Source organism: Chiloscyllium plagiosum, unplaced genomic scaffold (genome assembly GCF_037043375.1).
Source record: "Chiloscyllium plagiosum isolate Xiang-an unplaced genomic scaffold, Cpla_swu_hap1 HiC_scaffold_31, whole genome shotgun sequence".
Taxonomy (NCBI): domain Eukaryota; kingdom Metazoa; phylum Chordata; class Chondrichthyes; order Orectolobiformes; family Hemiscylliidae; genus Chiloscyllium; species Chiloscyllium plagiosum.
In genome coordinates this window covers 29,210,339-29,236,567 of record NW_028270169.1, presented here as the reverse complement: position 1 = coordinate 29,236,567, position 26,229 = coordinate 29,210,339, and the positions used below count along the sequence as shown (strand labels likewise).

Here is a 26,229-nt window from a genome sequence, read left to right as displayed (position 1 = left end):
ACAGTATCATACAGGCCGCCTGTTTTTGCTCCATCCTCACACCCAATATGTTGGCCTGGGGTTGATATATATTGGGAGGCTTTGTGACCATTCATATTTTACACCGTTGTTCAAAACAAATTTCTATCTACTCATCATCTCAAAATAGTCCACGTTTCACATTGCAGAAAATTCAAATGTTCTCAGCTGTTTTATCTTGGAGAAGAAGCTACAAATTTCTAATATTACACTTGTTATTTGCAACTAACAGTGGCTAATTGATATGAAAGCATCATATAGTTACCAAGGTACGGATCCATTTGATTCCTTCTGGTGGCACATCCTCATAGGTCAGTGATGAAGGTTTAGGGAGAAATTCAGGATCCTCCCAGAGTTCACCAGTCAGCTGAAGCTCTTCTATAATGCTATGATAGTTCTGAATTTAAAAAAAATTGTCTTGTGCTTATAATTGAATAATTTATTGATAGCTGTTAAAAATAAAATGTATCTTACAAATATTGTAAACTAGAAATTGCTGCTGGTAATGTTAATGACACAATACCTAACTCATTCAAACAATAGTCCCTCAACCATTATAAATGTAAAAAACTGTGGATGATGAAATAAAAGCAAAAAAAAAAATTCTTGTTGAGCTCAATTTGTAAATCTATTTGTTTTGTCACAGTACTCACTCCAGATGCTACCTGGCTTTCTGAGCATTTCCAGCATTTTCTGTTTTTGTTTCTCCATCTATCACCCATTTATTTTAAAGGACTGGTATTCTTTACCATCTGGAAGAAAAGGACAGCAGCCACATGGGAACACCACCAGCTGAAGATAATCCTCCAAGTCACACAACATCTCATTGTTCCTTCATTGTCCTTGAGTCAAATGCTGGGAATTCCTTCACACTATACAGACTGCATTGGTCAAGAAGAGTCACCACCACTTCTTTCTTCATGGGTAATTAGGAATGGGCAACAAATGCTGATTTGGCCAGTAATACCCTTATCCCAAGAATATAAAACCCAAATGCATTCCTTAATGTCACCAAAACCAATTTCTCGCCTATCACAATTCTTAGTACAATCATGTAAACTAATTCAGTCTGTCTTTAAATAACAACCAGCATTATGTGACCACTAGTTGCAATCAGTATAATTTTCTTTTCTCATAGTTGACAAATGTTGTCTCCAATGCACATATATAGCCGATTCTATTCTGTATTATCAATATGTTGCTTTTAAGATCTGAAAGATTAAGTAAAATGCATCAACTTTATATATAAAATTAGCAGAACTTGTATCGTACTGGCCAGAGAGAGAGAGAGAGAGAGAGATGAAGCAGCAGTGCCACAGAATTTATTAAACACCCAGAGCTTGGAAAAAAAGTTTTTTTTTTAAATTTCTATTTTGTGGCAGTTCTGCAGAGGTTATTGGATGAAGACGAATGTACAAAACTGTGCTCCTGAGAAAGAAAGAAGATAATAAAATAAAACAAGTGCAAGGTGATAAGTAATAATTTCAGACCAGAAATGTTTGAATAAAAGTCTAAATAGATTATTTGAATTCCAGTTCGTTTAATCTTAAATATGTGAAGATCCAGGAAAAAGGCTATCAGGTGTTCTGGACTGGGAGTTGAAGTCAAAGTTAAATAAACCCACCGAGATGTTGCAAACAGAGTATTCTCTGGAGTGAGTACTGTACAAGGGGTGCTTTTGGATCTGTAAAGGAATGTTTCAGTTTAACAGAATAATATTTCTACCATGTGTTTCAAACAAAAAAAATACAATGCACTATTATTGTTATGTTAAATAAAAACACAATGTCTAATTATTTAGTAGGAAGTGCTATCAAATCATTTGAACTTTAACTGATCAAGGATGTTTGCACATTGAAATGCGTTTATCTGTTTTAAGCTTCAATACAGAGGCAAACAGCATTTTTAGAGTACATGCTTCTTTAATTGTAAAGTCAGCGTATATGGTAAATATTTCTTGAGTTCAGAATCAGTTTGATCATAACATCCAAAATACACATTCATCATATAAATCTAAGACCACTTCACAGTGACATTCAACATGTGAATTCACCACAAGATTATTTTGCACTAGTAATAGAATAATACTGCAGTGTAATGTCTATATTTGCCAGTGGCAATTTCAAATTAAGATATCGAAATAGGTGGTCCAGTTGTTAAATTGAACTTTGCGCTGCAGAGAGAAAAATCTCTTAGATATATATATTAAGCTGAAATATTGGTCCATATGAATTCTGATTATAATTCAGTTATGTGTGAATAACTTCTGATTTGAAAGATTAACTTATAAAATGGAACAGTTTCTCCACTAATACACACAAACTATTTCATTTGCAGAGCCTAAAATGGCCATTAATATCTTATTTTTGTGCTAAAACAGCATTGCCTTCTTTTACTCATTTGCAACATTTTCATCCAATCCAATCCATTAAACTGCCAACAAAAAATAAAAATCTCTTTTGATCTTACAGAAAAGCATTGTGATGCAGCATTTTCACAAGGTAAAGAAATTGCAAAATGGAAATGGTTAATTTGCAACAACCAACTGCTTTCTGTGCTTTAAGATGCAAATACGGGTGTACAGATAAAGTAGTGCCTGAAAGATCAGATAAATGCTTGCTAAATTATATGTTCTAATTAAGGGCATAAAAATACTCCATGATAAGTCTTTGAAATTCCAAAATATCAACTGAGAAAGTAGCACATTCTCCATCACAATTTCCTTAAGTTTGAAAAACATTTCGTACATTATATATGCCAGAGATATGATAAAGAATGTGATGTTCGGTGTGTCAAATACATGCTGGGGATACAAGATGGGATCCTTAATTTTATCATGTCTGTGTTATATGTGATTACTAAAAACAAAGTTAAAATAGCAGAACTGAAAGTTATAAGTTTTGATAAAGATACCAGATTACTCTCTATAAACATGTTTCTTAATTAACTTACCTATATTTTAAAACATTTTTAATGATACCTATTTTGGAAAATGAGAATGCTATTTTTTAAAGGCAAAATTTCTTTCTGCACTTGTTAAAGCATGTTATCTATCCCACTGTCTGTTCTTTTAAGTCATTTTCAGTGCTACTTTGTGAACATGTAATTTTGATGTGAGCTTACATATGGGAACAAAATCAAATATTATTGTCCAATTTCATTGCAGTTTTAGTGAATATTGACAAATTTGGAAGGTACAGCATATTTTTTGATGGCAAACAACAGAATGAAGCATTTTACAAATAAAACATTTCTCATTGAAAGCATACAATCTAATTAAAATAATTAGCATCTAATAATATTTCATTTAATCTTCTGGACACATTACAAGTAAATTGACAGAAGCAACAAATCTGCACTTCTTGGTGTTGGGAATATGTAATATATAATACATAAATCTGATTACCGATGCCATGACTAGGCTGTCGTCAGTTCTAAATGTTTCATTCACTTGATTCAGTAGTTGCTCCATACTCCTCTCTCTTGGACAAATATCTAGTAGAGCCTTGACCTCTCCAGTAAGTATATTCCACTTTTCATAATTTCCTGTTACTTCTTCTGCTTCATTGTAGTTTTCAGTTTTCACTTCCAGCTCCATCTGATCTTTACATACTCCTTCAGGGAGTGGAGAGCCATCACCTTGCAAGAAGTGAATTTGAGTTACAGTGGTATGAGTGCATGAGCAACTATTCCCCATTCAGCAATGACTAAGGTCTCACATGTATCAATGTTTCCAGTTGTTAATAGTGACACTCTTACTTGGATAGTTATAAGATATTCAATGGGATTCTCAGTAAACTGTGATTAGTTTTCTCTGCTGCTGCTATCAAATGATACACATAGGAAAAATAATACTGCTCAGGAGAGCATTTGTGGAAGATTTGTTTGGTGGAAGCTCTGTGTAAGCTTTAAAAGGGACTTCAACAATCTATGTCTCAAATGTTTTGTGACAATATGTCTGTTGAACTGAAGGCTTGTGACAATTGCTATTGTTTGAAGGACAGAGGATAGAAGACAGAAACTACAGCATGTGAAGAAATCACTCCTGTTCTGAGTAGCACTACAAATGAGAAGGGAGAGTTGGCCCCATGAGCAGTTAAACATTACAAATGTGCTACAGACATCTAGACACACCATAAGCAATGCAACAGGAGATCAGCTGGTACTTCTTTTTGGATTTGCACCAAAGAACTATCATTTAAATGTTAAAGCAATGCTTCACAGGAGTTCCCATTTCATACACTGCATTCTCATGAATGTTTCAATAAATTTGTGAATTTAATTTTTAATAAACTTGCAGCATATCTGTTTCTTCTGACAATGTGAATCGTGTTGTCAAGTAACAGCAGGCATCCCAAACAGCTTAGTTTATGTTCAGCAATAGTTTAGGAAATATTGATAAAATGTTTATACGTATTTATGTGAGTGCAGTCCATAATTTTAATGTAAATTCCTTAATTTTATCATGTCTGTGTTATATGCGATTACTAAAAACAAAGTTAAAATAGCAGAACTGAAAGTTATAAGTTTTGATAAAGATACTAGATTACTCTCTATAAACATGTTTCTTAATTAACTTACCTATATTTTAAAACATTTTTAATGACACCTATTTTGGAAAATGAGAATGCTATTTTTTAAAGGCAAAATTTCTTTCTGCACTTGTTAAAGCATGTTATCTATCCCACTGTCTGTTCTTTTAAGTCATTTTCAGTGCTACCTTGTGAACATGTAATTTTGATGTGAGCTTACATATGGGAACAAAATCAAGGTTATCCATATGTATTTTTATAGATCCCTTCGAAATAGCAGAGGCAGGCTTTAAGCCATCTGTTACGGTATAGATATTCATAAGTGGGCATTTATTCACAATCACAGGAATTAAACAGATGTTGATCTTCTTCTTGAGTTGTCTGCAAGAGGGGAGTTCCAGTCCACAGCATTGCAATCTCCACCCTGAGTGGAGCAAGGCAGCAGGTCCAGAATGCACCGTAGCAATGGCATAAATCTGATCCAGACCAGCCAGTCAAGCCTTTACGGAGTGCAAGTTGCCAAGGCAACAGGAAGTTTTACATCGCTGTTGTTGCCTGGAGTAATGGTTGCTAAGGATCCCATTTCTTTCCATCACACTCTTATCATCTGTCATTGGTGTATGTTGTAAGGATTTACAACTTAAGATTTAACCTATTTGGCCATATTCTTATTCTTACTTGGTCATCAAGTCCTGGTATACATTGTGGGGTCTATGGGAACAGCTGATTCAGACTAATAAGATGCTGAAGTGTTTGTTGCAAATAGCCATCTTTTGAAGCTTTATTTACTCTAGCTATTATGAATCTGCATGTTCTACATTGTCTCATCCTATTAGTGGCACAGTAGCTCAGTGATTAGCAGTGCTGTGTCACAGTGCCAGGGACCTGCATTTAATTCAAACCTTGGGCATCTGTCTGTGTGGAGTTTGCTTCCTCCAGGTGCTCTGGTTTCCTCCTAAAGTCTGAAGATGTGCAGGAAAAGTGGATTAGCTATGGATATGCAGGGATAGGGTAGGGGATGGATCTGGGTGGGATGCTGTTTGGAGGGTCAGTGTGGAGTCGATGGGCTGAATGGCCTGCTTCCATACTGTAAGAATTCTATAACTCCAGTTCAAATCAAAATCATTCCCCACACTTTATCATTACTTAACCTTGATTTCAACTCAAAGCATTTAACTGGAAACAGTCACAGAAGCTAAATACTGCAGTTATCATCTGGACATATTCCTCAACAATCTGAGGAGTTTGCTATGACTTTTCAAATAGTCAGCACAATTAACCTGTGACCTATCCCATAGCTGCGAGAGGTCTACAAGATTGACTCAGACATTTAAAGGAAATACTGTTTAGCCTCTGACAAACTCTGATCAGCTCCGAGCACCTGTCTTTGCTTTTCATTTCACTGGAAATGAAACTGAAACCAACATCTTCAGCCATATCAGAGGACTTTATTTGGCAAAAAAAAGCTGAACGTCAACATTAAAAAAAAACCTAGATTGCTGTTTTTCCTCAGCTGTCCTACAGCTATCTACAGAAACAAAGAAAATAGGTGCAGGATTTGGCCAGTTGCCTCTAAACCTGCTTGGCTCTTCAATATGATCATAGCTGATTATCCAACTTAGTGCCCTCTTCCTGTTTTCTCTCCATACCTTCTGATCCATTTAGCCCTTCGAATTAAATTTAACTCCTTCTTGAAATTATTCAATATTTTGGCCTCAACTGTTTTATGTGGCAGAGTTTACACCATTACACGTGAGGACACCTCCCATCATGCACATGGCAGGTATCGTGTGACTTGGTCAACGTTGTCTATCTCATACACTGCAGGCAAGGATGCCCGGAGGCGTAGTACATTGGTGAGACTGAGCAGAGGCTGTGGCAATGGATGAATGGACACTGCACAACAATCAACAGACCGGAGTGTTCCCTCCCAGTTGGACAACACTTCAGTGTTCCAGGTCAGTTGACCTCAGACCTTTGGGTGACCATCCTCCAAGGCGGACTTTGGGACAGACAACAATACAAAGTGGCCAAGCAGAGGCTGATAGCCGAGTTCGCTACCCAAGGGGATGGCCTTAACCGGGACCTTGGGTTCATGTTATACTACAGGTGACTCCAATGCACTACACACACACACATAGACACATACACACACACAAACCTGCAGACCCACACACTCACACAGACCCTCTCTCATACACAAGCTCTCTCTCATACGCTCACACATACACTACCACACTCACACATACACACGCACCCTCTCACAGACTTATACCCCTTTACACTCACACTCACACACATACACACACTCCCTAACAGACACTCATACCCCCCTACACACACACACACACATATATAAGTTTGTGAAGTAAATTTGTACTTGCAGAATTACATTGTATTTTGTTCAAAAACTTCATGAATCCATGTAAGATTCTGTAAATCCCTTCTTTAGATTAGAATCAGTCTGAACATTGAGGCACAGATAGCCTCACACAGGGCACCTCATACCTTCAATGCATTATCTGGGCCAACATAGTACCTGTTGTTAAAGTTCACTTATGCCTGAACACACACACCAACCGGTTTCATAACAGTTTCTACCCTACTGTTGTTAGAACACTGAATGGACTCACAAACTCTTAACATTCGCCTGTACCTGTGTTTTTGTTTTTGTCGCTGTTTACCTTATTTACTATTTATGCTACTTAACTATGTGATCTGCCTGTACTGCTTGCAAGACAAAGCTTTTCACTGTGCCTTGATACATGTGACAATAAATTTAATTCAATTCAATTTAGAATGTAACTTTAAGAAAGTTCTGGGATTTACATATGAAAGAACTGAAACCAACATGCCCATTCTAAAAGATGGGAGACTTAACAAACAATCCAGGTCTTTTTCAATATATAATTTGAGTTAGATCATACCGTAAACATTTGCTATAAATTTTGTGTCCTACGATTTTATATTCCACAACCACCTAATGAAGGAGTAGCACTCCGAAAGCTAGTGCTTCCAAATAAACCTGTTGGACTATAACCTGATATTGTGTGATTTTTAATTATGTGCCAGAGAATTCCACAGACTCACAATCTCTGGGTGAAGAAATTTCTCCCTTTCTCAGTACAAAATACCCGAACCCATATCCTTAGACTGTGACCCCTCGTTCTATAATCTCTGGTCATTGGGCACATTCTTCTTGAGTGTATCCTGTCCAGTCCTATTAGAATTTTATGGGTTTCTGCGAGAATCATCTTCATTCTTCTAAAGTCCAGTGATTATAGTCCTAACTGATCCAATCTCTCTTCATATCTCAGTCCTGTCATCACAGGAATCAGTCTGGTTAAACCTAAACAGACAAAACATCCCTCCTCAGATAAAGAGACCAAAACTATACACAATACTCCAGGTGTGGTCTTACCAAGGCCCTAATTGCAGCAAGACATCCCAGCTCCAGTATTCGAATGTTCTCGCTATGAAGCCCAATATACTATTTGCCTTCTTCACTGCATGCTTACCTTCATTGACTAGTCTACAAGGGCATACAGATCTCATTGCACCTTCCTTTTTTGCTATTTATTGTCACTCAGATGACAATCTGCCTTCCTAGTTTTGCTACCTAACTTAATAATCTTACATTTATCCAAGTTATACTTCATCTGCTAGACACTTGCCCATTCACTCAACTTGTCCAAATCACATTGAAGCATCTGTGCATCCTCCTCATATTTCTCCAGTTCAGCTTTGTGTCCAGAACAAAACTGGAGATATTGTTTTTAGTTCCCACGTCTAAATCATCCATATGTATTGTGAATAGTTGGGGTCGGAGCACAGATCTTTGTGGTAGCTCACTAGTCATTGCCTGCCACTTGAAAAAAATCATGTTTTTCCCCATTCTTTGTTACTGCCTGCCAACCACTTTTCTAACCGTGAAAGTACACTACCTCCAATTCTATGTGATTTAACTTTACATGCTAATCTCTTATGGGACCTTATTGAAATTCAACTTAGTTTAATGTATGTCCATTAATGTATCCAATTTAAAATTCACTTTGCTTCCACTTGATCCCTTGTGCATCTTGATTTCTGTAAATGTTTCCAATTCTACAATTCCCTTCAACCTCACGCTTCCTTCAATTTTAGCTGCAGCAAAGGCAGCTTTTGCCAACCTGCTGTTGCACTCTGGAATTTCCGATATTAAGCTATTTGCTTTTCCTAGCTCCTTCAAGTCCTATTGTAGCCCATCTCTTTAAGCTTTTGGTCACATCTCTTCCTTTGAATTGAGTGTTCAATGTACCGCCCGTGTATTACTTTTTCCTTAAAACAAATGCTCAATATTACTTTGGTTATGCACAGACGTTGTTTAATTGCAATAGTTGACATGGGATCTATCTTAAGTGTAATTTTTTAAAAAATGTTCATTTGCTGTGCACTTCACTTTATAAAATCTGACTTAATCACTCAATGTGCTTGTTTTCAGTGGGCTACCTGGAGATTGCTGTGTTCTGAGTGGCTGCAGAGGCCATCAATCCAGCTGATTGACCAATGGGAAGCTCGCATAGACAGCGGAAGACCCGCCTTCAGTATCCGGGCACTGTGCACTGGTGCCTCTCTCGCTCGCGGAGTTAATGGCGCCGAGGCCCTGAGGCCTAAGGCCAGGGAGAAAAATCGATCTTGTCGCTTTTTTTCCCCTTGCCGTCGCAGCTGCGTTCAGGGTAGGTATTTCTGTGTGCTCCGGGCACGCGGGTCTGGGTTTAGGGTGGGATTGGGTCGAGGTTGAGCCCAGTGAGCTCGGCCCGGCCTGCGGCCTAATGGTTTCCATTGTGGTGCTCGGCAGGCATCGGTCTCGAGCAGCTCAGGCGGGGACTCGCTGCTCATGCCGCGCTGGAACCTTCCAGGAGAAGTCATCTTTTTTTTTAACAGCAAAGAAGATTGGCCCAGTCGTATCTGCGCATCAATCATCTATTAACTTTCATCCCATTTTCCAACATTTGGCCCATAACCTTGTGCTCATCTACATGTTTCTTAAATGTCTTGATGGTTTCTCCCTCTACCATACCTTTTAGCCAGCGCATTCCAGATAGCCACCACACTCGAGGGGAACAAAACGTTTCCTCAAATCCCCTCTGAACCCCCTGCTCCTTAACTTGCACCATGGTTATTGATGTCCCTACTAAGGAGAAGTGTTTCTCCTTATCAACCCGATGTTCCTCAAACTTACACTTCGACGAAGGTCACCCACTCAGCCTTCTCTGCTGTAAGGAAAACAATCTTAGCCTATCTGGTCTCTGTTCATAGCTGAAGAGTCTCTCTTCACTCCAGCCAAGGCAACATCCTGGTAAGCCCGATTTCGCTGCTCGTTGGATGCTGCCTGAATTGCTGTGCTCTTCCAGCACCACTGATCCAGAATCTGGTTTCCAGCATCTGCAGTTATTGTTTTATCTCCTTTGGACCCCCTCTAGTGCAATCGGATTCTTCCTATGTGACAACTAGAACTGTCCACAGTATTGCATCTGTGGTTTAACTGGTAAATGTTATGACTCCATCATAACCACCTTGCACTTGTATTCAATGCTTTGAATAAAGACGAATATCCCATATGCATTCTTTACACTTGCCTGCTGCCTTCATAAATATATGGACTTACACGCAAAGGTTCCTCTGATCCTTTGTATTTCCTTTGGTCCTACCATTCAACAGAAGTGTAGCTGTTCAGTGTAAATTCCCCCTTTGTTCCAGTTTCTCTCCCTCCAGCCACATCATTCACACCAGAAGAGTATGGCATGATATGCTTAGAATTTGTTATTAAACATGCTTAAGATTGGTGCAAGTTTCTCACCAAGACACTATTCAAAAGGACAAGCAAATTCAAGCCTATATCAAAAAGGGGATCTCAATAAGGAAAAAAAGTTGTAGTTATGGGAACAAGGGGAAAATGAGGACTGCAGTTGCTAGAGATCAGAGTCGAGAGTGTGATGCTGGAAAAGCACAGCAGGATTCCTGATGAAGGGCTTATGCCTGAAATGTCAATTCTCCTGCTCCTCAGATGCTGCCGGACCTGCTGTGCTTTTCCATCACCACACTCCTGTTATGGGAACAAGTGGGAGTAATTGGTGTAAAAGAAAAATACTGTGGATGCTGGAAATAGATCAGGCAGCATAATGACGACAAAAACAGTTAATGTTGCAGGCTCATGATCTTTTGTCAGATTTAATTTCAAGCTCTCTCAAAGAGCTGATGAGTGCGATAGTCTGGATAGCCTCCTTCTGTGTTTTGTGATTGTACAATTTACTAACATTTTTAGCATAGATTTAAATCTCCCTTTCAAGTATACATTTTTAAAGTTAATTCATGGGATGTAGGTGTTGCAAACTAGGCCAGCATTTTTATTGTCCATCACTAATTGTTTTGGAGAAGATGGAATTGAACTTCCTTTACGAATCGCTGCAGCCATTGGAGTGTAGGGCCACCTGCAGTGCTGATAGAAAGGAAGTTCCAGATTATGACCTAGAGAATAGTGATATGGATCCCAGTCAGAATGATTATATGTATTTAGTTTGGCATACAGAACATATAGAAATGTGGCTTCCATGTGTAAATGTAACTTTAATAATAAGTTCTTCACGATAATGCTAGAAGGTCTTTTCAAAATCCTGGATGTTCCTATATCTTCAAAAGTCAAGCTACTGAATAGCCATAGACAAGTATGTTGCTTTTCCACTGTCTCCAGAATTCTGAAATGTTGCAGTTGATGCCCTAAACATGCTAGGTCCTGAGGGAGTTTGTGTATATTAACATAAGAGTTTAATGCAAATCATGTATGCTGTGGAAACTGCTGATTCTAGGCATCTAAGTTAACAGAAATGCTGTCAGTTGGCTGGACGGTAATTTTGGAGAAGCTTGGGTTTTGTTACAAATCCCATTAAGGTTTTCATGATGTTGCCTAAAATAACCAAGTTGGTATTCATTAGTTGTACATATCCCTTTTCAGGGGGGTTTATTGGCTACCTATTCTTGTGGGCGGCACGGTGGCACAGTGGTTAGCACTGCTGCCTTACAGCGCCTGAGACCCAGGTTCAATTCCCACCTCAGACGACTGACTGTGTGGAGTTTGCACGTTCTCCCCGTGTCTGTGTGGGTTTCCTCCGGGTGCTCCGATTTCCTCCCACCGTCACAAAGATGTGCAGATCAGGTGAATTGGCTAACTTGCCCGTAGTGTTAGGTAAGGGGTAAATGTAGGGGTATGGGTGGGTTGCGCTTCGGCAGGTCGGTGTGGACTTATTGGGCCGAAGGGCCTGTTTCCACACTGTAATGTAATGTAATCTAATCTAATCTAAACTCTAATCTAATATCCCTTTGGAAGGCTTTGCATGTAAGTAAATGCATCAGCCATTCTGTGCCAAAATCTAATACAGAAGCAATGGGATGAAGAAACATTATTTCATGGTGGGATTGGTTAAGAGGAGTCTGTTCCTGAGGGCACCAAAGCAATTGCACATAACTTTTCAAATTGTACTAGGGAGCTTGATGTTTGCTGCAGTTTTTATGCTTTGTTCAGCGTGATTGTCAAGAGATTATGAATTCAGGTTCCATTTTCAAAGTTAATTCCTTAATCTTTTGGCTGTTTTCAAAATGTGAGCTACTGAAACTGACATATCACTTGCATCTGAGTATTCCATGAGAAATGTTGATTTTGTTTTTGCAACATAATGTCCAAAGCTTGACTCCCAATTTACACATTCAAAAACATTTAAAGAAAGTCTTAAAATGAATGTTTTCAAGTGTAAACAATTGAGTATATAGATGTTGAAAGTGTTATTAAAGCAGTTACCTGTACTGCATGTACATCCATGGCTATGCATTAAGATATCAGAAGGATAGCATAATAAATGTATTTATCTGGACAAAAAATAACAGATCAAAAATTTCTACTGAAAATGGAAATTTTTTCAGATCCTCTGATCTGTAGTTGCAGATTGTATCTGGATTGCAGCCCAAATTGAGTGAAAATGAACTTTGGATGTCAGTATATATGGCTGCGTTTATAAGTAATCAGAGCCAGTTTAATTCACATACATTTTCATATTCCCGCTGGTTTGGATGTGTGTTATTACAATCTGTGTAAACATTAATTCTGTGCTCGTCACCAAATTGTATCTTGTGCATTTTATTATTCATTTCATATATTTATAGAATTTTTAAAAACTTTGCACACATAGGCATCTTAAATCAATGCGCACAAATAATTTTAATTAGAAAGTGCCTCACATCCTAGGCTAAAGGGGAAACTCACTTTAATCCCTCTGCAAATTATAAATAATGGATTTGCAGATAGCTAAAAGAATTAAATCTGTCTTTTCTCTCAGAATCTACAAAAATGGCAGCATTTCCGTACAGGGCTGCACCTGGGCCCAATCCCGTTCCAGTCCCTCTACCTGATTACATGTCTGAGGAAAAACTACAAGAGAAAGGTGAGACATTTCTACATTAATCTGGTCAGTTAACATATAGAAACTAATATAATTATGTGTACAAAAGTTTACCTCATTATTAAAGCACTACATGTTAAAATTTAAATTTTATTTGGTTTTTGTGCACTTTGGGTGCCCATTGTGTGACAAATACTCAAAGCTGTGAGGCATGACTTTGGAGATTTAGAACTAAAAATGTTTTTAATACTGTAGCACCTTTTGTTCTAATAATTAAATTTAAATTGAAAATTTTCAAGACTGCAGTTTTTATTATATGAAATATGGAGTATTGATTTTTTGACTTCCATTGAATGATTTAATTATCTAGGACTTACATTGACTGAAAAGATTTTTTAAAAGGGTGTGCTAAATAGCCACAAGCATATCCTGAGCAGCACAGGTTGGCTAAATGTCATGAAATTGATGGATTACCCAAAAGGCAATCTGGTTTGAAATTAACATTTCCCCAAGGGCAATGAAATTAGCCAGTCAGGCTACAGAGGAAATGTGAAAAAGTCCTCATCTCTTACTTGATTTACATAATTATGACAATCTTCACATATTGGAGATGAAACATCTGCAGTTACCAAACCTTGAAGCAATAACCTCAGTGTTATACAGAATCATAAAACAGTTGTGTTTCAAATGCTGTACTTTTGGTAGACCAAGGAGAGATGGAATTAAGAATGTAGAACCGAACATGGACTGAGAAGGCGCCCTCTATCTGCAGAAGAAAAGTACCAGCACTTCAGCTCTGACTGGAAAGGTGCATCAGAGAATCACAAACTGAAAAGATAACTGCGTTATTCACTACTGCTGACAGCATCTTTTAAAAAAGCAATTAATCGACTGTGATCTTGTGTTAAAACCTTACACCTCAAGGGCACCCAAAATACTCAAACTTGGATATTCTTTTTATCTTTCCTTGTATTGGACACTGTTAACTTTGTACCTGTGTGTATGAAGACCCAAGTGACTGCATGAAAACTGTAATCTTGATTTTATGTCTTCATTGTGCTTTCTTAGTTTTTTTATTTATTCATGGACCATGGGCATCGCTGGTTTGGGTCAATACTGCCTGCAGTTCAAAAGGGAACCAGTGGCCTACTGGTACTACCACTGGACTGTTAATCCAGGAATCAAGTGTTTTTCTGGAAACCTGGGTTCAAATCCTGCCACGCCAGATGGTGAAATTTGAATTCAGTAACAATTTAGAATTAAGTCATCGATTGTCAGGAAAAAAAACATCTCTAATGTTCACTTACTTGGTTTAAGGAAGGATTGGAATCCTTAGCTGGTTGACATGTCACTCCAGACCTACAGCAATGTGATTGATTCTTAACTGCCCTCTAGGCAATTAAGGGTAGGCAATAAATGCAAGCTTGGTCAATAATGCCCTTGTCTCGTGAATGAATAAAAAAAAAGTTATAGGTAGATCCACAGTGCTGTTAGGGAGGGATTGATCCAGTGATACTGAAGGAATGGGAATATATTCTCAAGTCCAGCTGATGAGTGACTTGGAAGTGATCTTCTACGTGGTGGTGTTCCCGTGTGTCTGTTGCCTTTGTTTTTCTAGATGGAAATTGCTACCTGGTGAAGGAGCAGCGCTCTGAAAGCCGGTACTTCCAAATAACCTGTTGGACTATAACCTATTGTTGTGGTTTTTAACTTTGTCCACCCAGTCCAACATGAATCTCCACATCATAGATGGAAATTGTCCTGGGTTTTGAAGGGCTGCTTAAGAAACAATTGGTGAATATTGGCAGTGCATCTTGAAGATGGTATACATTGCTGCTGTTGAGTGTTCTCAGTGTGAAGGGAGTGAGTATTTGTGGATGTGCTACCAATCAAGTGGGCTGCTTTGATCTGGATGGTGTCAGGGTTTTTGTGTTATTGTTGCAGCACTCGTCCAAGCAAATATGGAATATTTAATCGCACACCTGACTCTACTGTGTAAATGATGGACAAAATTTGCAGAGTCAGGAGATGCTCTTGTAACCAATATTTGTATGGCTAGTGTAGTTCACCTTCTGGTCTATGGTAAATGTCCGAGATGTTGATTGTGGGGGATTTAATGATGGTGCCACCTTTAGAGTTCAAGAGATGGTCAGATTGTCTCTTATTTGGAGAATGTCATTGCCAGGCTTTTTTTTATTCATTCATATTGTGGGATGTGGGTGTCGCTGGCTGGCCAGCATTTATTACCCATTCCTAATTGTCCTTGAGAAGGTAATGGTGGGCTGTCTTGACCTAATGGTGTCTGCGACATTGTCTGTAAGGTCTGATTCCATGAATATGACCATATCAGGCTGTTGCTTGATTAGTCTATGAGACAGCTCTCCCAATTTTGACACTGGTCTTCAAATGTTAGTGAGGAGGACTTTACATAGTAGACAGGAGTGTTTTTGTCATTGTCTTTTCTGGTGCCAAGGTAAATGCATGGCGATCCTTCTGGTTTCATATCTTTCAGGTTTCCTTTCCTGATGGGTTTTTCCAACAAACAACAGTGGTCTCACGGACATCATTAGTTTCTAAATTCCAGATTTTCTTTTTGAATTCAAATTCCACCATTTGCTGTTGTGGTTTCGAACCTCATCCCGGGACATTATCTAGGGTGTCCAGATTAATAGGCTAGCAATGATGCCATTAGTCCATTGCCTTCCTTGTGTAGCACAAATGTTATTTGCCACTTTTCAGCCCACGCCTGGGTAATTCCAGGTCTTGTTGCATTTGGGTATGGATGGCCTGAATATCTGAGGAGTTATGAATGGTGCTGAACTTGGTGCAAACACTAGCGAACATTCCCACTTCTAACTTTGATGAAGCAGCTGAAGATAGTTGGAATAGGATATTCTCCTGAGATGACTGCCCTCTAATAACCAGAACCGTCATCCTATGTGCCGTGTATGACACCAACCAACAAGATTTGCTGCAGTTTCCCATTGACTTCCTCAATTCTGAGGAAGGGTCACTCCACCTGAAATGTTATCTCTGATTTTCCTTAGCAATTTTTGTTTTCGCTTCCCATTTTCGTTTCCCCAGTTTTGCTGGGGCTCCTTAAAACTGCACTCAGTCACATGTGGCCTTGATGTCAAGACAGTCCTCTCACCTCACCTCTGGAATTCATTTCTTTTGTTCATGTTTGAACCAAGGCTATAATGAGATCATGAGTTGAGTGACCCAACTGGGCATCATTGAGCAGGTTGTAATAAGTCTGTAAATTTATTCATTGCCTTTAGAACCTGAGCCTTTTCTCTGTAGTCAGGTTAGCTTGAAAATTCACTGGAAATTCCAAACTAACTGATTTACATAGCAAATGTATTTTATAATTGAACTGTTGTTGGTTTCTAGAAGTAGGACAGCATATCAACTTCAGCTAGAGGATTGTAAATCCATGTGCTGTGTGTAGTTAGGAATGGATATTTTGGGTAGTGGTGATCCACCCTTCAAAGCTATAAAAAAGAGGCACATATTGCATTTAGTTCTGAAACAACACAGTGAATTGCTGCCCTTGGGTGCTGCAGCCTAAAAATAAGACCTCTCAAGTGCTGTTGCATATATGCTAGTTGCCATTGACCTCAGCTAGGCATCCTTATTAGTTTTTGGAACTGACAAGTTACTCGTAACTGAGCTTATGTTCTATTTAAGTCCGGAGCTTGCCATCCAGGAATGGGAAGGATGTTCAGCCTTATTCAGTTCAGTTCAATGAAATTCAGTGAGAGGCAAACCATATAGCATGGTTATTTCAATATTTTTCTGGCTGTGATTTTTAAAATTCATTTCCTAAGCTTATATAACTCACTGAGCAATGAAAAATTCATCATCCTGCCTCCATGTCTTCTGTTAACTGCAGTCAGCCCAATGGATGCTTAGGTGAGTTTAAAAATAAAGTTCAGTGATTAGTATTAATGGCTTAGTTTGATGCTGATATCTCAGAACAACCCATAATGTGTGATTCACCATGTTGCCCTGTCCTCCATTGAAGAGGAAAATACAACTTTGCCTAACAACATTGGAATAACTTCAACATTGTAGTAGACAAAGTATTGGACATTCTGTTGACTTTAGATGTTGACTTCTGCTTATACTCCAATATTCATTTTGATTGAATTGAATTGAATTTATTGTCACGTGTACTGAGGTACAGTGAAAAGTTTTGTCTTGCAATCGATACAGGCAAATCACGTAGCTAAGTAAGCTGTTGATTAAGTCATGGAATATTTTTAAAGAAGTTATGACACCTTTCTTTTGAGATTGTGCTCAATTATAAACTTTCCAGTGTATTAAATTATTTTTCCAGCCAGGAAATGGCAACAACTTCAGGCTAAACGGTATGCTGAGAAGAGAAAGTTTGGCTTCGTGGATGCTCAGAAAGAGGACATGCCTCCTGAACATGTCAGAAAGATCATTCGTGATCATGGTGACATGACAAACCGGAAATTCAGGCATGACAAGAGAGTCTATCTTGGGTAAGCATTTTGTCAATACGGAGGACAATAGCATTTTAACATTAAGCCCATAATTATCCTCTGAGATTGATGCTGAATGATTTTTACTTGAACTTTTAATTTTACTATTTAACTGAAGCATGTTTTTGTTTCAATAACAAGTGGTTCATTGATAGTCCAGAGCATTTTTAGTACTTGTTTGATTTTTTAATGAATGGCTTGACCTCCAGTACTCACCTTGTTGAGTATGAATGTTTATGCATATACTGCTGTGAAAAATAATGTTCTGTATGGAGGTGGGAAGGGAAGAGATGTTGTGATGGGAGTGGGGAGTAAAGATCTGAAATCTGCAGTGACTAACCGAATGGAACATAATATATGCAGTATACAGGTCATGATAACTTACTTAAATATTGCACTCCCACAGCTCTGTTTTCATATGCTTGTGTACTACTTAGGTCTTCCTTTTAAATAGTTCTAGATTTTCAGTTGCTCAAATCTGTATTTCACACTAGTGACAGTTTTGTATACATTCAGCTTAAAGAGGACTTCAAGTCTATCTCTAATCAAGCAGTAGTCTAATTCAATTCTCGCTTGATCATTGAAATATATGCATTTTCAAACTTGCAAAGTGCCATTTTGTATTCCAGTTTATATGCTAACCAATTATTCTAAAATATAGCACTTACCCAAAATATTAGATGTAACTGTTTATCTTGTGAATTAAAATTGATTTGCTCTAAAATACAATGAGAAGTATGCATTTTTAATATCAGTCATTAGACTTGTCATCACAGTGAGGCTGTTTGACTCAGAGTACAATAGGCTGAGGAGTGGCAGATGACGTTTAATTTAAATAAATGTGAGGTGCTGCATTTTGGTGCAGCAAATCAGGACAGGACTTATACACGTAATGGTAAGGTTCTGAGGAGTGTTGCCAAACAAAGAGACCTTAGTGCAGTTTCATAGTTCCTTGAAAGTGGAGTCACAGGTAGACAGGGTAGTGAAGAAGAGGTTTGCTACATTTGCCTTTATTGGTCACTGCATTGACTATAGGAGTTGGGAGGTCATGTTGCGGCTGGACAGGACATTGGTTAGGCTACTTTTGGAATACTGTGTTTAGTTCTGGTTTAGTTCTGGTCTCCCTACTATAGGAAGGATGTTGTGAAACCGTAAAAGGGTTCAGAAAAGATTTACAAAGATGTTGCCAGGGTTAGAGGGTTTGAGATTTAGGAAGAGGCTGAATATGCTAGGGCTTTTTTTTTTTCATGGACATTCGAAGGCTGAAAGGTGACCTTTAGAGCAGTTTATAAAATCATGAGTGGCATGGAGAGGGTGAATTGTCAAGGTCTTTTTCCCAGACTAGGGAAGTCCAAAATTAGAGGGCATAGATCTATGGTGAGAGGGTGAAGATTTAAAAGGGATCTAAGGAGCAGCTTTTTCATGTAAAGGGTGGTGTTTGGAATGAACTGTCAGAGGAAGTGGTGGAGGCTACTATAATTACACCATTTAAAAGGCATCTTGATGGGTACATGAATTGGAAGGGCTTAGAGGGATATGGGCCAAATGCTAGCAAATGGAACTAGATTAATTTAGGATATCTGTTGAGCAGGGGCGAGTTGGTCCAAAGGCTCTTGTTTCTGTGCTGTACAACTGTATGACTAAAGCTAATATATTGGCAATTGTATTTTTCCCTCTCTCCATAGTGCTTTGAAGTATATGCCGCATGCTGTTCTGAAACTACTGGAGAATATGCCTATGCCATGGGAACAGATCAGGGATGTTTCAGTTTTGTATCACATCACGGGCGCAATCTCATTTGTTAATGAAATTCCCTGGGTTATTGAACCAGTTTATATATCTCAGTGGGGGTAAGTAGTGTTGAGTTTTTCAAGAGCTTTTGATGAAAATATGTTTTCATTCACTTGTAAAGTATTTTGTGTTCTTCTGTCCATGACAATTTCCGAATCAAGTTGAATGATACAAGGAAATCAATGTTATAGCTATTAGTTATTCATACAAAAGTAGTGGGACAAGATGCTTGTCAAAATTATAGGCCTTAATACCAGTTGTTATTTGTATTAAAGATTAGCCTTGTTGATTTAGACTTTGTCCTCCTGGATATCAGTGATTTCAGTTATTCCAGTGGAAGATAGAAGATATCCTGTTGATAGATCATGCATTCAAAAGATATTTGCTTGGATATTTTTCATTCATGGAAGAATTTTCAAATGTACTGTAATTTCAATTTAGATAAGAATATTTTGAGTGCATTTTATACTTCAGTTGCTCCTGTTGCTCCATTGCATATGATCAGGAATAGCATTTTATACTCGAGAGGATATTTTTGTGATGGAATGCAATAACCAAAGATTCATTTCTCATTAGAACCATGTGGATTATGATGAGACGTGAAAAGCGTGATAGACGACACTTTAAAAGGATGCGGTTTCCTCCTTTTGATGATGAAGAGCCTCCACTGGATTATGCAGATAATATACTAGATGTGGAGCCACTTGAAGCAATACAGATGGAACTTGATTCAGAAGAGGATGGACCAGTGGCAGAGTGGTTATATGATCACCAACCACTGAAAGACAATCCAAAGTAAGGCTTTGTGTCTTAGAGTCCACTGTGTTAATGTCATGAAAGATTGAAGGCCTGACAAAGTAGCTAAGTGACATGGAAACAATTATCTGATTTTAAATTATTAACAAGTATTCACAGAATAGGCAAATTAAAACTGTACTGCTAGGATAGTTACACCTGAACTAATTAAAATGACTTCACTTCTTGTGAATGAACAATTAATTATGACATTGTTAGGTTTAACGGGTTCAACCAACTCTATATTAATTTGATATTATGTTTGTTGTTTTCCACAAGGGCCCAATGGTCAGTTCACAATCTAAAATAAATATAATGCCATGGAATATTCTTTCTTGGAAATTTGAGCAGTTCCTTTAATCTTGCCTATTGTCTATATGCGATGTTTTACATACTTTACAACTAACCTGTTCAGAAATGTTATTACACGCCTCTGGAACAAGTGGGATTTAAACCCAAGGTAGGGCACTACCACTGCACCACAAGACTTCCAAAGATTGTTTTACAATTTTGATTTGTCAATGGTCCTTCTTTGCCAATCATTGGCTTCAGTATGAAAAATTTTTAAAAATTCAGTCAAGGGTTATTTATTCTAGTACTCTTCAATTGGACATCAAATCATGGTCTTTTATTTTTAATTCTTTGTGAATAAAAGTAATAACTCTTGATTACAGAAGGTGAGAGGGGAACCATTTAAAATGGACCTTTTCCTGTGGAGGCTGGTACAGTTATTTCTTCCATAGCATGATAGTTCTGTTCCTGTGTGACCCCGTGCAATACAAGAATTACGCAATACAAATAGAGTTTAAAGTGTTGGTGATATAATCGTGTTATAGCCCACACACATTTTAAAAGTTCGCTCTTTGGAAATAGTGTCCCTTATTCGTCATTTACGTTACAGCCAGTTCACGTTGACAAAACACACATTATAGAAGAACAACCTATACGATTACAGCATCTGGATGGGTATATGAAGAGAAAGGATTTAGAGGAATATGGGCCAAATACTGGCAAATAGGACTAGATTTATTTAGGATGTCTAGTTGGTATGGACAAGTTGGAATGAAGGGACTGTTTCCATCCTGCACTACTCTATGACTAAGTAATAATGCTCAACAACCTTATTATTTGGTACAAGTAAATTTAGATTTAATTCAACTTAATAGGCTTATTGTAGAGAAATATCAAAAAGCCAAAATTTTGAAAAGAATACACAACTAGACTTCACAATTCTTAATCTGAAGGTTATAGTTCAGTGATTTTACACTCCTCTCAACAATTCCAAAGCAATTAGTGATTGATTATGGAGAAATTTCTCATATTTTTAATCAATTAATTGTATACTAAATTCATAACGAATAGTAAACACTCACTGACCATGGAAAGGTATTTAACATCGAACAGTCAACACAGTAACAGGTCCTTTGGCCAACCATGTCTGTGCCAACCATAATGCTATTTTAAAATAATCCCATCTGCCTGCACGTGGTCCATATCCTTCTATCCCTGCCTCTTCATGTGTCTGAATCAAAGCCTCTTAAATCATCTTGCATCTACCACCTCCCATAACAGCATGTTCCAGGCACCTACAACCCTCTGTATTTAAAAAAAAGCTTTCCTTTGAACTTTTCCTCTCTCATCTTAAACCTATGCCCCCTATCATATGACATTTCCACCCTGGGCAACTATCCATCCTATCCATGCCTCCCATAATTTTATATACTTTCATCAAGTTGCGCCTCTGACGCTCTAGTGAAAACAATCCAAGTTTGTCCACCCTCTCCTTATAACAAGACATTTGTGGGATGGCAACTTCCCCATTATGATAAATTCCACATTTTTAAAACAATTTGTTCAAATTGCCATTTTAGCTTTGCTTTAAAGTGAGTTATTTAGTTATTTGAAAACTGAAAATTTAAACTACAGATAGTGGTTTTTTGGTTCCTGACTGAAAGAATACTTTGTGATTAGCTGCTTGCTGTCATCACTACTGCTGCATGTTGTGAAATCTCCCTAAGTTGGCACTAGATTTAAACTGCCATTGGGAAAGGTGAAAGCCACACTACAATGGTCACTTGAACTTTTGGACAGTTTCATTTAAGGTCACTAGTAAGCACCTTCTCCCCTACTGACAACAGAATCTAGCTAATAACAAAACATGGGGAAACAGTACGTGTGTGTGTGTGTGGTGAACTAAAGTAAAAGAAACATTTGTTCAGCTATGGTCTTACCTGTGGTAACTGCTAGAAATGGATATGTTGGCACTTGGGTGAGGACTTGGTTAGGCTTAGTGATGCCATTGAAGTTAAATAGCATGTTAATGTTTAACTTTATAGACTTGTGCATGATAACTGACCACTAACGAAGTACTAGAAACTTGTTGGAATCCATGGACTGGCTTCAGGAGAGGAATTATTGAGGTTGATAAAAGTTGGGCTTTTGTTAATAATGAAACAAAAAAGTAATACCACAGCTCTCTGTATTGGAAAATTAGAATTAGGTTAATCTATTCAGCTTCCTATTGTATTCAAATATCACTATCCACTTGTGAATTGCTATGATATTAAGTTGTAATTTTCTCTTATAAAGTGTTTAAATTGAGAATTATTCTGTCCTAATATAGGTATGTTAATGGATCAACTTATCGTCGCTGGCAGTTTACTTTACCTATGATGTCCACTCTTTATCGTCTGGCTAATCAGTTGCTAACTGATTTAGTGGATGACAACTACTTCTATCTATTTGATCTGAAAGCATTTTTTACATCCAAAGCGCTCAACATGGCAATTCCGGGTGGACCCAAGTTTGAGCCTCTGGTTCGGGATGTGAATCTTCAGTAAGGACTTTTCTTTTTAAAATCCATTATCAAAATATTATATATTATGTTATCAGAAAATTTAGCTGCTTTCTGTTAGTATTTCTATTCGGTTGAACAATGGTTACTACAACTACAAAATGCTTCACCGTTGTTCAGTAGCGTTCCATTTATCAAGTCTTCAATATTTTCCTGCATGTGAATCATCTAATTAAATCCTATTTCAGTGTTTGCTAACTGTCTTTTCAAATTCTAATTTTATCGAACAAAGTGTTGTGTTCAATCTATAACAGTTTCCAAACCTCGACAGCAAATGAAAGCTGAAACTAAAATCCTGGTTCTGCTGGACCGTGCCCCTTCATACTGCTTCTATTATTCCAACTTTTTTTTAAATCGAAAGCTATCTGGGCCCAGGGAAAGCAGCTCAGCTGCAAGCTTGCAATGCTTGTTCTTAAAAATATTGACAGAAGAAATCCTTCTTAAAGGCATATCTTGTAACATAATTACTTGTGTGTTTTCAGCAAAATCCTTCTGTTTCCTTTTTGTAAAATGTTGCTCTTAAATCTGTCTTACTTCCCTGTTTATAGTTTCTCAATTCCTGCGGATGATTTATTTGTGTATTGTAATTTAAAATAAATGCCTATGGGTCACCACTCGGCAGGTTATACACTGTCTTTTTGCTTTCTTTCTTGCAAATATTCAGCCATTTGGTTGTTCCTTTTCGCATTCCTTTCTAATACTAATCTTGAACTACGCTTTCTTTAATCCTTGTATTTCAATTGTTCTAAAGTTTATTACTGCTGTACTCTACAACTTCAATAAGGTTTTGTGCATATTTAGTTCACTAATGAGCAGTACATTTGTAACATGGAAATGAACAGATTCCACACTCTAATGCGTACATGATTTAAGTTGTCATTGCTGTATAGCAATTGTAAGCTACAAAAGGGCAAGTTTATAAATGAGGACCTTGTGTCATGGTGAAGCTATAGATGTAGAGTCAAGTCCCAGCCAGTTTATTTTCTCTTCTGGCTTGACCCAAGTAGAGGCCATTGCATCTGCCTTTAATTTGGGAGAAAATATGAAGGGAAAATCAAAGTATGATCCCTACAATGTCTGGTACTTGATTGATAACCCAGTGGAAAGTAAGTTTGAGCAAATGTTTATGAATTGTATGTGTTTTTTTTTAAGCAATTTGTCAGGTGAGTTATTGGCCCAGGTATTCAGATAGTCAGCTATGAAAAGTACTCTGAAAGATGGGCTTCAGAACTGCTAGGAGGCCCCAAAGCACAGCTATACTGTAATTAGTCTGGGAAGTTCAAACATTGGAACCATGCAAAGTGCCCCCAACTCCAAGTTAGAGTTGAAAACTTGAGTGGTTCTGATTTACTTAACTAAATAGCCAGCCAGTAAAAGGTTAAATGATTTCAAACCTGCTCTAACTTCATGCTAACTATATTCACCGCACATCCCTTTGTCCACTAACCTCATTCCCACTCGCTTTACCTCATATTTATGAATATGCTGGATTAGAGTGGTGCTAGAAAAGCACAGCAGGTCAGGCAGCATTCAAGGAGCAGGAAAATCGACGTTTCGGGCAAAAGCCCTTCATTCTTGATGAAGGGCTTTTGCCCGAAACGTCGATTTTCCTGCTCCTTGGATGCTGCCTGACCTATTGTGCTTTTCCAGCACCACTCTAATTTAGAGTCTGATCTCCAGTATCTGCAGTCCTCACTTTCGCCTTTATGAATATGCTGAAGAACTTTGAATTGCTTGTATTGGAAGATTTGGGCTATTATGTGGAAATCACAGGAAGTCCGTTTTCTTTGATTTTCATAATCTGCAACTTTCCAGTTATGTAAAATTAAAACATTATAACTTTGACTGTTTGCATTTGATTTCCTTTTGTTAGGGATGAAGACTGGAATGAATTCAATGATATCAACAAGATCATCATTAGACAGCCAATTAGAACAGAATACAAAATCGCATTCCCATATTTGTACAATAACCTCCCGCATCATGTTCATCTCACCTGGTAAGTAGATAAGTGTAAATTATTTGCCATTTGTCTTAGATTTAGAACAACACAAACAGCAAAATTTCCTGATTTAAAAAAAAATTCAAGGACTGTGGGCTTTGCAGGTTGGGCAGTATTTGTTGCCCATCCCTGGTTGCCCGAGAGAAGATGGTGGTGAGCTACCACCTTGAACCACTGCAGCCCATTTGGTGCAGATACACCTACAATATTGTTAGGACGGAAGTTCCATGAGTAGTGTTGTAGAACATAAATACCTCTGAGTTCAGGTACGTAATTCTTTGAAATGTGCGTCTTAGGGTGATAGAGTGCTTAAGAAGGCATTTAGCACCCATGCCTTCATTGCTCAGACCTTTTGAGCAAAAGAGTTGCGCCATTATGTTGAACTTGTACAGGATGTTTTTGAGGCCTCTTGTGGAGTACTGTGTGCAGATCTGGTCGTCCTGTTATAGGAAGGATATTATTAAATTGGACAGTGTTCAAAAAAGATTTATCAGGATGTTGCCAGGAATGGCAGGTTTGAGTTATAAAAATAGGTTGGGACCTTTTTCAACTGGAGCATAGGAGGTTGAGAGATGACCTTTTATAGAGGTTTATAAAATCATGTGTCGAGATAAGGTAAATAGCAAAGGTCTTTTCCCTAAAGTTGGGGAGTTCAAAACTAGGGAAGATTTTAAGCTGAGAGTAGAAGGGTTTAAAAAGAACAAGAGGGGCAACTTTTCATGCAGAGGTTAGTGTGTGGACTGAACTGCCAGAGGAAGTGGTGGATGTAGTTACAGTTACAACATTTAAAAGACATGGGGATAAGTACATGAATTGGATAGGTTAAGAGGGATATGGACCAAATGCAGGCGGTGGGACCAGTTTGGTTTGGGAACATGGTCGACGTGGACTAATTGGACCAAAGGGTCTGTTTCCATGTTTTATGACAATGACTCTTAATAGCCAGGAAGTTAGAAAAATTGACATATCCATCATCTATATTACATTTCTCTGTGTCAGTAATAGCATTTTGTTGTATGTTGTAATCTGTTTAGTATTGCTGTTTACCTCACCTGTACCTCTACCTGCGTGCGCCCACACCACTCCCCTCACCTCCGTCCAAGGCTCCAAAGGATCCTTCCACATCCGTCAGAAATTCACCTGTACCTCTACCAATGTCATCTTTCCAGCACTACACTCTCGACTGATATCCAGCATCTGCAGTCCACACTTACTGCTGTTTAGCTCAGCATGACTGTTGGCATGATTTGTAATAATTCTCAACCGTACTTTTTTTATTATTTGCTTTGCATATTTA

General features: G+C 38.0%; 2 protein-coding genes across 2 annotated transcripts in view; one reads left to right on the top strand and one right to left on the bottom strand.

The window, feature by feature from the left end:
* Positions 1 to 3,678, bottom strand: part of LOC122564215 (calpain-A-like) — a 36,471-nt gene extending 32,793 nt beyond the window's left edge. Inside the window, exons 1-2 of the mRNA XM_087977382.1 lie at positions 3,425 to 3,678; positions 284 to 415 (exon numbers count right to left, since the gene is read on the bottom strand). Coding sequence (XP_087833508.1) covers positions 284 to 415; positions 3,425 to 3,616 — 324 coding nt within the window. The 5' untranslated portion in view covers positions 3,617 to 3,678. The remainder of the gene's footprint in view (positions 1 to 283; positions 416 to 3,424) is intronic.
* Positions 3,679 to 9,116: 5,438 nt separating this feature from the next.
* prpf8 (pre-mRNA processing factor 8) overlaps positions 9,117 to 26,229 on the top strand; it is a 52,936-nt gene continuing 35,823 nt past the window's right edge. The window contains exons 1-7 of the mRNA XM_043718513.2: positions 9,117 to 9,265; positions 12,917 to 13,021; positions 17,322 to 17,490; positions 19,176 to 19,340; positions 19,858 to 20,076; positions 22,700 to 22,912; positions 24,804 to 24,929. Coding sequence (XP_043574448.2) covers positions 12,928 to 13,021; positions 17,322 to 17,490; positions 19,176 to 19,340; positions 19,858 to 20,076; positions 22,700 to 22,912; positions 24,804 to 24,929 — 986 coding nt within the window. The 5' untranslated portion in view covers positions 9,117 to 9,265; positions 12,917 to 12,927. The remainder of the gene's footprint in view (positions 9,266 to 12,916; positions 13,022 to 17,321; positions 17,491 to 19,175; positions 19,341 to 19,857; positions 20,077 to 22,699; positions 22,913 to 24,803; positions 24,930 to 26,229) is intronic.